We start from the raw sequence: 15,404 nt of genomic DNA, 5'->3' as shown, positions 1-15,404 counted from the left end.
GCCTTCAGTCCTGAAGAATGGTCTCGGCCCAAAATGTTGACTGTTTATTCATTTCCATAGATGCTGCCTGACCTGCTGAGTTCCTCCAGCATTTTGTGTGTGTTGTTAATGAGAGGCACTTCTCACTAACCCATTAGGTCTTGCCCTGTCACAACTATTTCCTCTGTCTTGCACCCCCAACCTCCTCCCCTATTGAAAGTCTCTTTTTCCCAGTTCCTTGATTCCTGGGACTCTTTCTCCGCGGATGCTGCCTGACCTGAGGTTTACCCCGCATTTTCCATTTTTATTTCAAATTTCCAGCAGGTATTCTCGCTTTCAACATGACCACTTCCTGAGTCACTGGGACACTCTCTCACATACATTATACACATGCGCGTGCTTTATCACGACCAAGTACAGCAAGAATGTGGAAACACATGAATTCACAGATGACTCGAGTGTACAGGTACAGACATGCACACATACGCGCGCGAGGTGTTCTCCCACTGACAGGTATACAGACTGAGTGATTAATTCCCAGGGACAAGGATACACAGAGAGATATGTGGACACACCGGGAGACGGCGGTGAAGGGTAAGTCATTGGGTATATTTAAAGTGAAGGTTGACAGGTGTCAAAGGTTACGGGGAGAAGGCAGGAGAATGGGTTTGAGAGGGAAAATAAATCAGCCATGATCAAATGATGGAGCAGACTTGATGGGCTGAATGGCCTAATTCTGCCTCCGTGTCTTATGGGCACGGTAACATAGTGGTTAGCGTAACGCTGTGACAGTGCCAGCAAACACTGATCAGGGGACAATTCCCGCTGCTGCCTCCGAGGAGTTTGTACATTTTCCCCATGACTGCGTGGGTTTCCTCCGGGTGCTCTGGTTTCCTCCCACTGTCCAAAGACATATGGTTAAGGTTAGTGAGTGGCGGGCATGCGAGGTTAAGGTTAGTGAGTGGCGAGCATGCTAGGTTAAGGTTAGTGAGTGGTGGACATGCTAGGTTGGCGGCACTTGCGGGCTGCCCCAGCACAGTCCTCACTGATTTGATTTGAAGCAAATGACAATCGTGTACATTGAAAAATAAAGGTAGTGTCACCAACAAACACAAGCACACAAATTTACGCGCTGACCTCTTCAGTCACTGGTACACACAAGCACTAACTGTGCGTAGCAGATTGACTGCGAGTGTAAGCAGATGCTATTTTGCACCCTTAGGCAAGAGCTCAATGGGAGTTTTGGTCTGTTCTCCAGAATCAGGGATGGGAACCCTACACCCCCCACCCCCGGCCCACACCACGGTTTCTGGGGAACAGGATGGAGGGGCAGAGACAAGCCTCTCTATATGGGTGGGGTGAAGGTTCACCCGCTGGGAGAAGGGGGAGACCTGTTCCCCAGGGAGAGGAAGAGGAGGATCCCATCCCTGTGAAAGGTGGCACATTAAACTGAGACGATTTATAATGCTGGCTGGAGCTGTTGGGTATGTGGGGTGGGGGGGGGGGATGCGGATGGACAGCATGGCATGAGATAATCCCAAAGGCAGGCGCACCGTGTTAGGATATCTCACACGCTAGGTATTGCTTACCCCAATCAATACCGGCTAATTAACCTTGTCTTGGAAAGGCTGCACACACTTAGATGTCTACAGAAATACAGTTAAACTTGGGACACAACCCGCCGTCTCTGCTGGGAGGCTCTGTCACTGTAGGAGGGGCAGTACTGTGGTTTCACTGTGGGGGGGTAATGCTGAGGGGGTACTGTGGTTTCACTGTGGGAGGGGTAATGCTGAGGGGGTACTGGGGTTTCACTGTGGGGGGTAATGCTGAGGGGGTACTGGGGTTTCACTGTGGGGGGGTAATGCTGAGGGGGTACTGGGGTTTCACTGTGGGAGGGGTAATGCTGAGGGGGTACTGGGGTTTCACTGTGGGGGGTAATGCTGAGGGGGTACTGGGGTTTCACTGTGGGGGGGTAATACTGAGGGGTACTGGGGTTTCACTGTGGGAGGGGTAATGCTGAGGGGGTACTGGGGTTTCACTGTGGGGGGTAATGCTGAGGGGGTACTGGGGTTTCACTGTGGGGGGGTAATGCTGAGGGGGTACTGGGTTTTCACTGTGGGGGGGTAATGCTGAGGGGGTACTGGGGTTTCACTGTGGGGGGGTAATGCTGAGGGGGTACTGGGGTTTCACTGTGGGAGGGGTAATGCTGAGGGGGTACTGAGGTTTCACTGTGGGGGGTAATGCTGAGGGGGTACTGGGGTTTCACTGTGGGGGGTAATGCTGAGGGGGTACTGGGGTTTCACTGTGGGGGGGTAATGCTGAGGGGGTACTGGGGTTTCACTGTGGGGGGGTAATGCTGAGGGGGTACTGGGGTTTCACTGTGGGAGGGGTAATGCTGAGGGGGTACTGGGGTTTCACTGTGGGGGGTAATGCTGAGGGGGTACTGGGGTTTCACTGTGGGAGGGGTAATACCGAGGGGGTACTGGGGTTTCACTGTGGGAGTACTGGGGTTCCACTGTGGGGGGGGGTAATGCCAAAGGGGTACTGGGGTTGCACTGTGGGGGGGTAATGCCGAGGGGGTACTGGGGATTCACTGTGGGAGGGGTAATGCTGAGGGGGTACTGGGGTTTCACTGTGGGAGGGGTAATGCTGAGGGGGTACTGGGGTTTCACTGTGGGAGGGGTAATGCTGAGGGGGTACTGGGGTTTCACTGTGGGAGGGGTAATACCGAGGGGGTACTGGGGTTTCACTGTGGGGGGGTAATGCTGAGGGGGTACTGGGGTTTCACTGTGGGGGGGTAATGCTGAGGGGGTACTGGGGTTTCACTGTGGGAGGTAATGCTGAGGGGGTACTGGGGTTTCACTGTGGGAGGAGTAATGCTGAGGGGGTACTGGGGTTTCACTGTGGGAGGGGTAATACCGAGGGGGTACTGGGGTTTCACTGTGGGGGGGTAATGCTGAGGGGGTACTGGGGTTTCACTGTGGGGGGGTAATGCTGAGGGGGTACTGGGGTTTCACTGTGGGGGGGGAATGCCGAGGGGGTACTGGGGTTTCACTGTGGGGGGTAATGCTGAGGGAGTACTGGGGTTTCACTGTGGGGGGTAATGCTGAGGGGGTACTGGGGTTTCACTGTGGGAGGGGTAATGCTGAGGGGGTACTGGGGTTTCACTGTGGGAGGGGTAATACCGAGGGGGTACTGGGGTTTCACTGTGGGGGGGGTAATGCTGAGGGGGTACTGGGGTTTCACTGTGGGGGGGTAATGCTGAGGGGGTACTGGGGTTTCACTGTGGGAGGTAATGCTGAGGGGGTACTGGGGTTTCACTGTGGGAGGGGTAATGCTGAGGGGGTACTGGGGTTTCACTGTGGGAGGGGTAATACCGAGGGGGAACTGGGGTTTCACTGTGGGGGGGTAATGCTGAGGGGGTACTGGGGTTTCACTGTGGGGGGGTAATGCTGAGGGGGTACTGGGGTTTCACTGTGGGAGGGGTAATACCAAGGGGGTACTGTGGTTTCACTGTGGGGGGGTAATGCCGAGGGAGTACTGGGGTTTCACTGTGGGGGGGGTAATGCCGAGGGGGTACTGGGGTTTCACTGTGGGGGGTAATGCTGAGAGGGTACTGGGGTTTCACTGTGGGGGGTAATGCTGAGGGAGTACTGGGGTTTCACTGTGGGGGGTAATGCTGAGGGGATACTGGGGTTTCACTGTGGGGGGGGTAATGCTGAGGGGGTACTGGGGTTTCACTGTGGGAGGGGTAATGCCGAGGGGGTACTGGGGTTTCACTGTGGGGGGAGGTAATGCTGACAGGGTACTGGGGTTTCACTGTGGGGGGGGTAATACTGAAGGGGTACTGGGGTTTCACTGTGGGAGGGGTAATGCCGAGGGGGTACTGGGGTTTCACTGTGGGAGGTAATGCTGAGGGGGTACTGGGGTTTCACTGCGAGGGGTAATGCTGAGGGGATACTGGGGTTTCACTGTGGGGGGTAATGCTGAGGGGGTACTGGGGTTTCACTGTGGGAGGGGTAATGCCGAGGGGATACTGGGGTTTCACTGTGGGAGGTAATGCCGAGGGGGTACTGGGGTTTCACTGTGGGAGGGGTAATGCCGAGGGGGTACTGGGGTTTCACTGTGGGAGGTAATGCCGAGGGGGTACTGGGGTTTCACTGTGGGGGGGGGGTAATGCCGAGGGGGTACTGTGGTTTCACTATGGGGGGGGTAATGCCGAGGGAGTACTGGGGTTTCACTGTGGGAGTACTGGGGTTTTACTGTGGGGGGGGTAATGCCGAGGGGGTACTGGGGTTTCACTGTGGGGGTAATGCTCAGGGGGTACTGGGGTTTCACTGGGAGGGGTAATGCTGAGGGGGTACTGGGGTTTCACTGTGGGGGGTAATGCTGAGGGGGTACTGGGGTTTCACTGTGGGGGGGTAATGCTGAGGGGGTACTGGGGTTTCACTGTGGGAGGGGTAATGCCGAGGGGGTACTGGGGTTTCACTGTGGGGGGAGGTAATGCTGACGGGGTACTGGGGTTTCACTGTGGGGGGGGGTAATACTGAGGGGTACGGGGGTTTCACTGTGGGAGGGGTAATGCCGAGGGGGTACTGGGGTTTCACTGTGGGGTGTAATGCTGAGGGGGTACTGGGGTTTCACTGTGGGGAGGGTAATGCCGAGGGGGTACTGGGGTTTCACTGTGGGAGGGGTAATACCAACGGGGTACTGGGGTTTCACTGTGGGGGGAGGTAATGCTGAGGGGGTACTGGGGTTTCACTGTGGGGAGGGTAATGCCGAGGGGGTACTGGGCTTTCACTGTGGGGAGGGTAATGTCGAGGGGGTACTGGGGTTTCACTGTGGGGGGGTAATGCTGAGGGGGTACTGGGGTTTCACTGTGGGGGGAGGTAATGCTGAGGGGGTACTGGGGTTTCACTGTGGGGTGTAATGCTGAGGGGGTACTGGGGTTTCACTGTGGGGAGGGTAATGCCGAGGGGGTACTGGGGTTTCACTGTGGGAGGGGTAATACCAACGGGGTACTGGGGTTTCACTGTGGGGGGAGGTAATGCTGAGGGGGTACTGGGGTTTCACTGTGGGGAGGGTAATGCCGAGGGGGTACTGGGCTTTCACTGTGGGGAGGGTAATGTCGAGGGGGTACTGGGGTTTCACTGTGGGGGGGTAATGCTGAGGGGGTACTGGGGTTTCACTGTGGGGGGTAATGCTGAGGGGGTACTGGGGTTTCACTGTGGGGGGGTAATGCTGAGGGGGTACTGGGGTTTCACTGTGGGGGGTAATGCTGAGGGGGTACTGGGGTTTCACTGTGGGGGGGGTAATGCTGAGGGGGTACTGGGGTTTCACTGTGGGGGGTAATGCCGAGGGGGTACTGTGGTTTCACTGTGGGGGGGTAATGCTGAGGGGGTACTGGGGTTTCACTGTGGGAGGGGTAATACCGAGGGGGTACTGGGGTTTCACTGTGGGGGGGGTAATGCCGAGGGGGTACTGGGGTTTCACTGTGGGGGGGTAATGCTGAGAGGGTACTGAGGTTTCACTGTGGGAGGGGTAATGCTGAGGGGGTACTGGGGTATCACTGTGGGGGGTAATGCTGAGGGGGTACTGGGGTTTCACTGGGAGGGGTAATGCTGAGGGGGTACTGGGGTTTCACTGTGGGAGGGGTAATACCGAGGGGGTACTGGGGTTTCACTGTGGGAGTACTGGGGTTCCACTGTGGGGGGGGTAATGCCGAAGGGGTACTGGGGTTTCACTGTGAGGGGGGTAATGCCGAGGGGGTACTGGGGTTTCAGTGTGGGGGGTAATGCTGAGGGGGTACTGGGGTTTCACTGTGGGAGGGGTAATGCTGAAGGGGTACTGGGGTTTCACTGTGGGAGGGGTAATATCGAGGGGGTACTGGGGTTTCACTGTGGGGGGTAATGCTGAGGGGGTACTGGGGTTTCACTGTGGGGGGGTAATGCTGAGGGGGTACTGGGGTTTCACTGTGGGAGGTAATGCCGAGGGGGTACTGGGGTTTCACTGTGGGGGGTAATGCCGAGGGGGTACTGTGCTTTCACTGCGGGGGGGTAATGCTGAGGGGGTACTGGGGTTTCACTGTGGGAGGGGTAATACCGAGGGGGTACTGGGGTTTCACTATGGGGGGGTAATGCCGAGGGAGTACTGGGGTTTCACTGTGGGAGTACTGGGGTTTCACTGTGGGGGGGGGTAATGCCTAGGGGGTACTGGGGTTTCACTGTGGGGGGGTAATGCTGAGAGGGTACTGGGGTTTCACTGTGGGGGGTAATGCTGAGGGAGTACTGGGGTTTCACTGTGGGGGGTAATGCTGAGGGGGTACTGGGGTTTCACTGGGAGGGGTAATGCTGAGGGGATACTGGGGTTTCACTGTGGGCGGTAATGCTGAGGGGGTACTGGGGTTTCATGTGGGAGGGGTAATGCCGAGGGGGTACTGGGGTTTCACTCTGGGGGGGTAATACTCAGGAAGTGCTGGGGTTTTACGTGGGACGGGTAATGTAAGGGAGTGCTGAGGTTTCTCTATGGGAGGGGTAGTGCTGAGGGAGAGTCACCCTGTAGGAGAGGCGGTACTAAGGGAGACTAAAACTGGGAGGGGCAGAACAGAGGGAGGGACACACTGTGTGGAGTGGTACTGAAGGAGGGTCACTCTGTAAGGGGGCAGTACTGGGTTAATTGGCCACTGTAAATTGCCCCCCAGTGTCTTGGTAAGAGTTGGAATCTGGGGAGGAGCTGATGGAGGTGTGGGGAGTTTAAAATATGATTAATGTGGATAGGTGCTTGAGGGTCAGTATAGACTTAGTGGGCTGAAGGACCTGTTTGTGTCCTTTATTATACTATAAATATAGTTTCTCTCAGTTCTTCTCATCTCAGACATGTAGGCCTAATCTATTTTCTCTAACTTCCAGTAATTTCTGCCCTCTCCTCTTCTCCTTTTTCCATTCCCCATTCTGTATCCCCTTTTACCCTCCCTTCTCCTCGCCTGCCCCCTGGTTCCCCTCCTCCTGTCCTTTCTCCCAAGGTCCACCATTTTCTCCTATCAGATTCCTCCTTCTTCAGCCCTTTACCTTTTCCACCTATCCCCTCCCAGCTTCTTACTTCATTCCCCCTCCCCACCCACCAATCACCTGCCAGTGTGTACTCCTCCCCCCCACCCACCTTCTTATTCCGTTCTCCTCCTCTCACGTCAAGGTTACTTGTTCAACTGTATTCATCAGTACAGCCGAATAAAACAGTGTCCCACTGGGGCCAAGGGGCAATGATGCTTCATTGCTGTTTCCACAAGAGTTTTGTTTGGCCAGTCGGGTCTGTTAGCCTGAGCTGAACCCCCAAACCTGGAGGACTGGTAGACCACTCTTAGTCTGACCTCTACCCTTTGACCTGTTTGCCATGGGTGACCTGACCAAGAGCCAAAGCACAAGGCCCTGACTCCAGCCGACATAACTCTCCGGGTCATTGAGTCATAGTCATACGTTATTGATTCCGGGGGAAATTGGTTTTTGTTACAATTGCACCATAAATAATTAAATAGTAATAAAACCATAAATAATTAAATAGTAATATGTAAATTATGCCAGGAAATAAGTCCAGGACCAGCCTATTGGCTCAGGGTATCTGTCCCTCCAAAGGAGGAGTTGTAAAGTTTGATGGCCACAGGCAGGAATGACTTCCTATGACGCTCTGTGTTGCATCTCAGTGGAATGAGTCTCTGGCTGAATGTACTCCTGTGCCCAACCAGTACATTATGTAGTGGATGGGAGACATTGTCCAAGATGGCATGTAACTTGGACAGCATCCTCTTTTCAGACACCACCATCAGAGAGTCCAGTTCCATCCCCACAACATCACTGGCCTCACGAATGGGTTTCTTCATTCTGTTGGTGTCTGCTACCCTCAGCCTGCTGCCCCAGCACACAACAGCAAACAGCACGCCAGCCCCCAAACCCTACGATAGGGTTGTGGTCCGCTCGGAGGTGCAGCGTCTGTCGAGGGGAATAAACAGGCTAAAATCCTTCTTCAGGACTAGAGAGACTGCTGCACCATCAATCTCCACGCCACAATGCTCGTGGACTTAGGCTACATCTGCAGTATATCTGGCCTGTAGGTTGATGTTGGCTGGAGTCAGGACTTTGTGCTTTGGCTCTTGGTCGGGTCACCCATGGGCCGAACAGGTCAAAGGGTAGAGGCCAGACTAAGAGTGGTCCTTCGGTCCTCCAGGTTTGGGGGTTCAGCTCAGGGCTAACAACCCTGACTGGTCAAACAAAACTGTTACAGAAACAGCGATGAAGAATCCTTCTACATCCGAGTGGCCAAGGACAGACAGAGTCTGAGGACTTCATTGCTGCCCTAAATACCAGTGACAGAATGGGCAGTACGTAAGTAACAGATGCTGTCTGGCCTGCTGAGCAAAACCTGGCAAACCTCCGTGGCACTCCTCTACCCCGAAATTATCCTCCTTCGGCAGGGACCCACAGCAGTCCCTAATATTCCCTGTGTACTCTGGTGGGAGTCTCCATAACTGGAGCAAGGAATGTCTGCTTCCTCCCAAATCACTTCCGTTTCTAGTGACCCGTCTTTACCGGGTGGCGGTGGTTAGCACAACGTTTTACAGCACCAGCCATCGCAGATCGGGATTCAAGTGCTCGTAAGGAGTCTGTACGCTCTCCCAGTGACCGCATGGGTTTCCTCCGGGTGCTCTGGTTTCCTCCCACCTTCACGCAGGTGAGGGTTAGTAAGCTGTGAGCACGCTACGTTGACACCAGAGGCGTAGCAATACTCGCGGGCCGCCCTCAGCAAAATCCTGGCACTGTGCTGGTCATTGAAGCAAATGCCTCACCTCACTGGCTGTTCCAAAGTTCCGGTGTGCATATGACAAATAAATCTAATCTTAATAACGCTAATCTTGATTTAGTGCACAGGAACCATTGGGTCCATCTCAGCACCACCACTGCCCAGTCTCCCACCGTTTAGAAGTTACTCAACCTTTTGGTCCGCAATGCCACACTCAGTTTCATGACCTCACCCGTACATGTTTGTACTCTCATCCCAATCTCACTGAAACTCTCTCACAACCCTGCCCCTGCACTCTCACCGGTATGACCTTCACCCCACCCCTGCCCTCGCACATCCTTGTTCACACTCATTCTCACACTTCCTCACCTTCGTCTCACACTCAGTTTCGGCCGTGCACTTCCAATCAGTCTCAGACGTACTTGTGGTCCCTCCCCGAAGAACTTAACTCACGGACTCCCCTCGACTGCTCTCCTCCTCCCCCACAGACCTTCCCCACGTTCACCCTACCCCCTACTGTCCCTCCACACGGTCACCCCACCCCCTACGGACCCTCCCCACAGTCACCCTACCCCCCACAGACCCTCCCCACGGTCACCCTACCCCCTACGGACCCTCCCCATGGTCACCCTACCCCCACAGACCCTCCCCACGGTCACCTTACCCCCTACAGTCCCTCCCCACGGTCACCCTACCCCCACATCCCTCCCCACAGTCACCCTACCCCCTACAGTCCCTCCCCACGGTCACCCCACCCCCTACAGACCCTCCCCACGGTCACCCTACCCCCTACTGTCCCTCCCCACAGTCACCCTACCCCCTACAGTCCCTCCCCACAGTCACCCTACCCCCACAGTCCCCTTCCTCAGTGATTTTGACTTCTATAGCATTTCCCTCACCCACACACTCCCCCTTTCCTTCTTGCTCTTTCCCCACTCTCTCTCTAACATTCTCCCTGTCTGCCTCTCTCTCCTTCTCCTCTCGGTTTCTAACCTACTCTCCCCCCTTTCCTCCCACCTCTTCTCTTCCACGCTCCCTCTCCCTCCTTGTTTCCTTTTCACTCTCCTCTCTCCCTTTCCCTCTTTCCTTCCCCCTCTCCTCACTCTCTCACTCCGTCTGCCTTCCCCTTATTTCCCTCCCTCTCTCCTTCCCCCTCTCTTGCTCTTCCTCTCTCCCCCTCCCTCATCTCCCTTTCTCTCTTTCTTCCCTTCTCTCTCTCCTCACATATAGTATCACCCTCACAACCAGTGTGAATACACACACCACCATCCCCCCCCACACACACACTCCATCCACTCCTTGCCCAACAATCTGCCACACACAAGCCAACGGCTGCACGTCACAGCCTCCAGCAGATGTCAGGAGCCCTGACATCACCTGTCACTGTCAGCATTCGCACAAGCCTCAGAGCCTGTTTATCGCAGGGTGAACCGCGGAGGGATCACGCAGTTACACCTGTCACGCACCCAAGGGCAGCTGACTGACCTGCCAACTGGCTATGACCAGTCAACTCGGGTGAAATCCCAGGACATCTGCCAGTGTGTTCCTGTACGTCAGGAACCCCTGAGAACCAATTACCAATGTACAAGAGCCACTGCGACAATTAAACTGTGTTGTGTATAGAGTTCCTGTGCACGGTTCCCTGCTAAACCTCCTGTGCACGGTTCCCTGCTAAACCTCCTGTGCACTGGGGAGCAGACAGCAAGCAGTGAAATGCAGCCATGTACAGAGCTGTCTGACTCTAAACGTGTAACGTGAAACTACTCCTAATTAATCTAAGTAATACTTAACACAGATGAATATTTAATTTATAGAGTCTCACTCTTTGTCTCTACAAACCATCAGTATTAATGAGTGTGGGATTGAGAGTTTTTCTTTGGGTCATATTCCTCGCAGACCAAGAAGTATAGAAGCAGAAATAGGCCATTCGGGTCACCAAGTCTGCTGCACTATTCACCCATAGATGTCTTCCTTTCAATCCCATTTTCCTGCCTTCTATCCATAACCCTTTACCCCTACCAATCTCAAACCGATCAATCTCTGCATTACACTCAGTACCTAAAACTATAAGGGATGCACACTCAATTGACACTATTCAATATCAGCTCAGCCCCATTTATTTAACTTTGCTTTAAACCAACATCTTTTTGTCTTTTATTTTCATGTTTGTACTTTTATCCCCTTGAAAAGCACTTTGAACTACATTGTCGGTGTGAAAAATGTTCTATAAATGTTATTATTATAAAGGTTTGGCCTCCACAGCCGTCTGTGACAACAAATTCCACAGATTCACAACCCTCTGGCTGAAGAAATTCCTCCTCATCTCTGCTTTAAAGGGACGCCCTTCACTTTGGCAATGTTCTCGGAGCCGAGACTCTCCCGCCGATGGAAACATCCTCTCCGTGTCTAGTCTACATCAGGCCTTTCGGCATCGTGTACGTTTCAATGAGATCTCACCTCACCTTTCTAAACTCCCATTGAGCACAGGCCCAGAGACATCAAACGCTCCTCCTATGTTAACCCTTGCATGTCTGGGATCACTCTTGTGAACTTCCTCTGAACCCTCTCCTTCCTGAGATACAGGGCCCAAAATTGCTCACAATATTCCAAAGGCCATCTGACTACCTCTGGAAAAAGTTTCAGCAGTACATTCTTGCTTTTATGTTGAGGTCCCCTTGAAATGGCTGCTAACATTGCAATCACTTTCTTTACCACCGACTCAGCCTGCAAGCTCACCACACAGGGGCTGCAGTGTGCACCATCTACAAAATGCACTGTGGTTACTGGCTCAGAATGCTCTAACAGAACCTGTGGCCTCTACTGCTAAGCAGGGTAAGGGCAACAGCCTTGAGGAACACCACCATTTGTAGACACAAGAGTGTTTGCAGATGCTGGAAATCCACAGCAACACACACACACACACACACAATGCTGGAGGAGCTCATCAGGTCAGACAACATCTGTAGAGAAGAATAATCAGTCCTGTTTTGGGCTGAAATGCTTCATCAGGACTATTTGTAGACTGTCTTACAAGCCACTCACCATCCTGACTTGGAATAATGTCGATGAAGGGCCTCAGCCCAAAATGTTGACTGTTCATTCATTTCCATAAAAGCTGCCTGACCTGTTGAAATCCTCCAGCATTTTGTGTGTGTTGCTCTGGATTTACAGCATCTGCAGAATCCTTGTGTTTTTGGGATCGTGTCAACTGTTCCTTCATTGACACAGAGTCTAAATTCCGGAACTCTCTCCCCAACAGCAGCATCTTCCCCATACAAACTGCAGCTGCTTAAGGAGGCCATGATGCACACAAGCCAAGCACGCATAAACACTTCCCAACACCGCTCTGACACGCCTGCACTCAGAGACAAGTGACCAGGCCTCACTCTTTCCAGCAGACTCAGGCATGATTGTGATGATTCCCATATCCTGCCTTAGGTGCACACGTGTGCACACACACACACACACACAGCCATATCATAACCTCATGTACTAATTGTGCTGTGTGCTGTTGGTAATGTGTTTTACTCCTTGGCCCTGGAGAAATGTTGTTTCGTTTGGCTATATTGAATGTTTATTAAACTTGAACAATCTGACACATAGAGTCTCACAAACAAGCACACATGCACTCATTCCACAGTCTGTCTGTCTGTCTCTCTCATACTCTGAGTCTCTCATGCAGAAGCAAGCCAAGAAATAACCTTACACCTTCAGTCTGGCATTCACGCTCATGCCAACCCTCATTCGACTCAATTGCATGACATTGGCCTGCCACACATACCAGGCCTCCTGCCCCCCGTTCCCTCTTTCCTATTTTCCCCCCCTTCCCCCCTTCCACATACTGCTGTCTCCAGCCCCTCTAATGCAGCCACGTGAGGTCATTCCAGAGGTGAAGAGCCAGCAATACAACAGCAATGTTTAAAAAAGGCATTGAGGCAAAGACATGATCAGGCAGGGAATGGAGGGATCTAAACCAAGTGCCAGTGCTAATGTCATTGAAATTAGTATCATGGTGGGCCAATCGGCCTGTACTGGGTTCTATGACATTCACCTCCTCTTTGTCTTCCTTCCAAACCTATCCCCTCCCTCCTACTCCTGCACAGTGGTGTGGGTCATCTAGTGTCCTTCCTCACGCTCCCTCACTCACCCTACACCATCTCCTTCCTCACCCACTCTCCCTCCGTCACAATGCCTCCATCGCTTTTACCTGTGGTAGCCATTGCTCTCCCCTTCTCTGCCACCTAGCTGTGAGGGTAGTCATACCCTCCCCTCTTCGGTTCCTCTCTCTCACACAGTTTATCTGCGGTCACTGCAGAGATGATCAGCTCTCTCTCTCTCTCCCCTTACCCATCGACCCACCCCATCTTCCAACCCTTTCCTGTCACCTACCCCCTCCCCACTACCTATGGACATTAAGGGATCCCACCCTGTACCTGGGGGTCATTTCCTCCTCCCTTTCTCTCCATCCCCTTTAACCAGGGGTCCATCCATTTCTCCCCCTTTGACCTCCTTCCTTTACTCGGGACCATGGCATAGTCCACGACTCCCCCTCCCTCTTTCTGTCCCTCTCTCCCCCCCTCTCCATCCTTTAGCAGAGGTTACAATGGGATCTAACTCCTTCCAACCCACCCCTCAGGGTCTAGCTCTCTTTCTACTCCCCCATCTAGCCCCTCTTTACTTGGATTACTGTCTCTCTCAGCCCCTCTCTCTCCTTTACCCAGGGTCACAATGGGGTCTAACCATTCCCTCCCTGCCTTTACTGAGCAACACAATGGCTTCACCTTCACTCTGTCCCCACCTCCTTATACCCAAGGTCATTACAGAATCCACCCAGGCACCCTGTAGGTCCCATCCCTCTCCCATTCGCCCTCACCCCAGGATCTGCCCGGCTCGGAGTCTGCCCGGGTCACTGAGGGACCACCTCTTTTCCTTCCCCCATCCCCCACCACCCCGGGGGTCACTATCAGTCCATGTGCTCTCCTGTCCCCTCCCAACTCCCTATCCAAGGGTCCAAGCTCCTCTACCCAGTATGACCGTGGGTCCACCCCCTCTCCCTCCCAGCGTCGGTATGGGATCCAGGATTCCTTCCCTTTACCCCAGGGTCTACGCGCTTTCCCTACTCGTCGTCTCCTCTATCCCGGATCACTGTGGGTCTAAATCCCTCCGCTCCTCTATAGCTAGGGTCACTGTGGAGTCCAGCCCTCCGCCCACCCCACTCTTTTACCTGAAATCGCTGTAGGGGTGGATCACCCAGCCTCCCGCAGACTGTACCCTCTGCTGCTCCATCTCCACCGCCTTATGGCTGCCGAACATGCGGAGGGAGAACTTGTTGACCCCAGGCTGGAGCAGAGAGCCCAGTTGCCGCTGCATGAAGCTCGATCCCAGGCCAGGGTCGGCCTCGCCGGCCCGGGGCCGCTCGGGAGAGCCGCCGACCCTCCGTACGCTACCGCGGCCCGGCCCGAGGGCAGGGGCAGGAGCAGGGGCCGGGGCCGGGGCGTTAGTACCTCCCGCCGACTTCTCTTCCATCTCCCACCCCGGAGGGGTCCGACTCGGGGGAGTCCTACCCGCGGAGCTCCCGCTGCCCCTTCCCCTGCTGCTGCCCCTCCGGGAGGCCTCTTCCTGCCCGCTGCCCCCTCGCTCCATCACTGCAGACACAACCCCTGCTTCCTCCCTCCCGCGTTTTTTCCCTCCTGTCTCCTTTCCCTTTCCCCCTTTCCCCCTCTCTCTTTCGCCCTCCTTACTCTATTCCTCTATCCTTTTCCCTCCCTCCCTCTCGGCTTCCTCCCTCCCCTTTTTTCCTCTCTCCCACCTCCCTCTCTGTCGTTCCTCCTTTTCCTCTTTCCTTCCCTCGCTGTCCTTCCCCCTCTCCCTTCTCTCTCCTTCTGACCCCTCTCTCTCTTCCTCCCTTACTGTCCTTCCCTTCCTCCTCCCTCTCCCTCCTTCTCCTTCTCTCTGTCCTTCCCCCTCTCCTTCCTCCCTCCTTCAGTCCCCTCCGCGCTCTCTGTCCCTCTCTTCCTCTGTGTCCTTCCCTCTCCTTAACCCCCACTCCTGTGTCCTTTCTGCTGCGATTAAACCAGACCTATCCAAGCTCTGCCTTGGGTTGCCCGGGAGTCCGGGCCGGGCTCGTCAGCCGGGCTGGGGGCTCTCCGAGGCATGTTGGGGAGCTGGCCCACCACACGGCGCCGGCCGGGCAGGGCTGCTGCAGCGGCCGCGACAAGATTTCAGCACCTGGACAGCGACCGGCGGAGCGCCGCACTCCCAGCCTCCGCGGCCCGGGCAGAGGCTGCGCACAGCCCGCGCCCCGCTCCGTGCAACAGCAGAGCAGGCAGGCAGCCGCGCCAGACTGTCGCCCACCCGCGTCGAAGCTGCTCACTGCAAGAGACGAGAGGGAGAGAGGGAGGAGGGAGAGGGAGAGAGCGGGCAAGAAACGCAAAGGCGGAGGGAGAGGGAGAGGGATGAAGTCGGAAGAAAAGGAGGGAGAGTAGGGAATGGAGGAGAGAAGAGACAGGTGAACAAATATAGGGAGAGGGAGGAATGATGGAGGGAGAGAGATGGAGGGATGGCAGGGCGAGGTATGAAAAGGGGGGAAGGGAGAGATCCCAGTAAGGTCAGACAGGAAGAGTTGGGAGATAAAG

At 54.7% G+C, this 15,404-nt stretch overlaps 1 protein-coding gene across 1 annotated transcript in view; it reads right to left on the bottom strand.

Annotated features, from left to right (window-relative positions):
• The window catches only part of LOC134343000 (potassium/sodium hyperpolarization-activated cyclic nucleotide-gated channel 3-like), a 78,694-nt gene extending 64,248 nt beyond the window's left edge, over window positions 1-14,446 (bottom strand). Inside the window, exon 1 of the mRNA XM_063041786.1 lies at window positions 13,994-14,446. Coding sequence (XP_062897856.1) covers window positions 13,994-14,412 — 419 coding nt within the window. The 5' untranslated portion in view covers window positions 14,413-14,446. The remainder of the gene's footprint in view (window positions 1-13,993) is intronic.
• Between the last annotated feature and the right edge of the window lie 958 nt (window positions 14,447-15,404).

The sequence above is a fragment of the Mobula hypostoma genome, chromosome 2, assembly GCF_963921235.1.
Source record: "Mobula hypostoma chromosome 2, sMobHyp1.1, whole genome shotgun sequence".
Lineage (NCBI taxonomy): Eukaryota > Metazoa > Chordata > Chondrichthyes > Myliobatiformes > Myliobatidae > Mobula > Mobula hypostoma.
The sequence above is the reverse complement of the archived record's forward strand: the minus strand, read 5'-3'. Positions and strand labels throughout refer to the sequence as shown.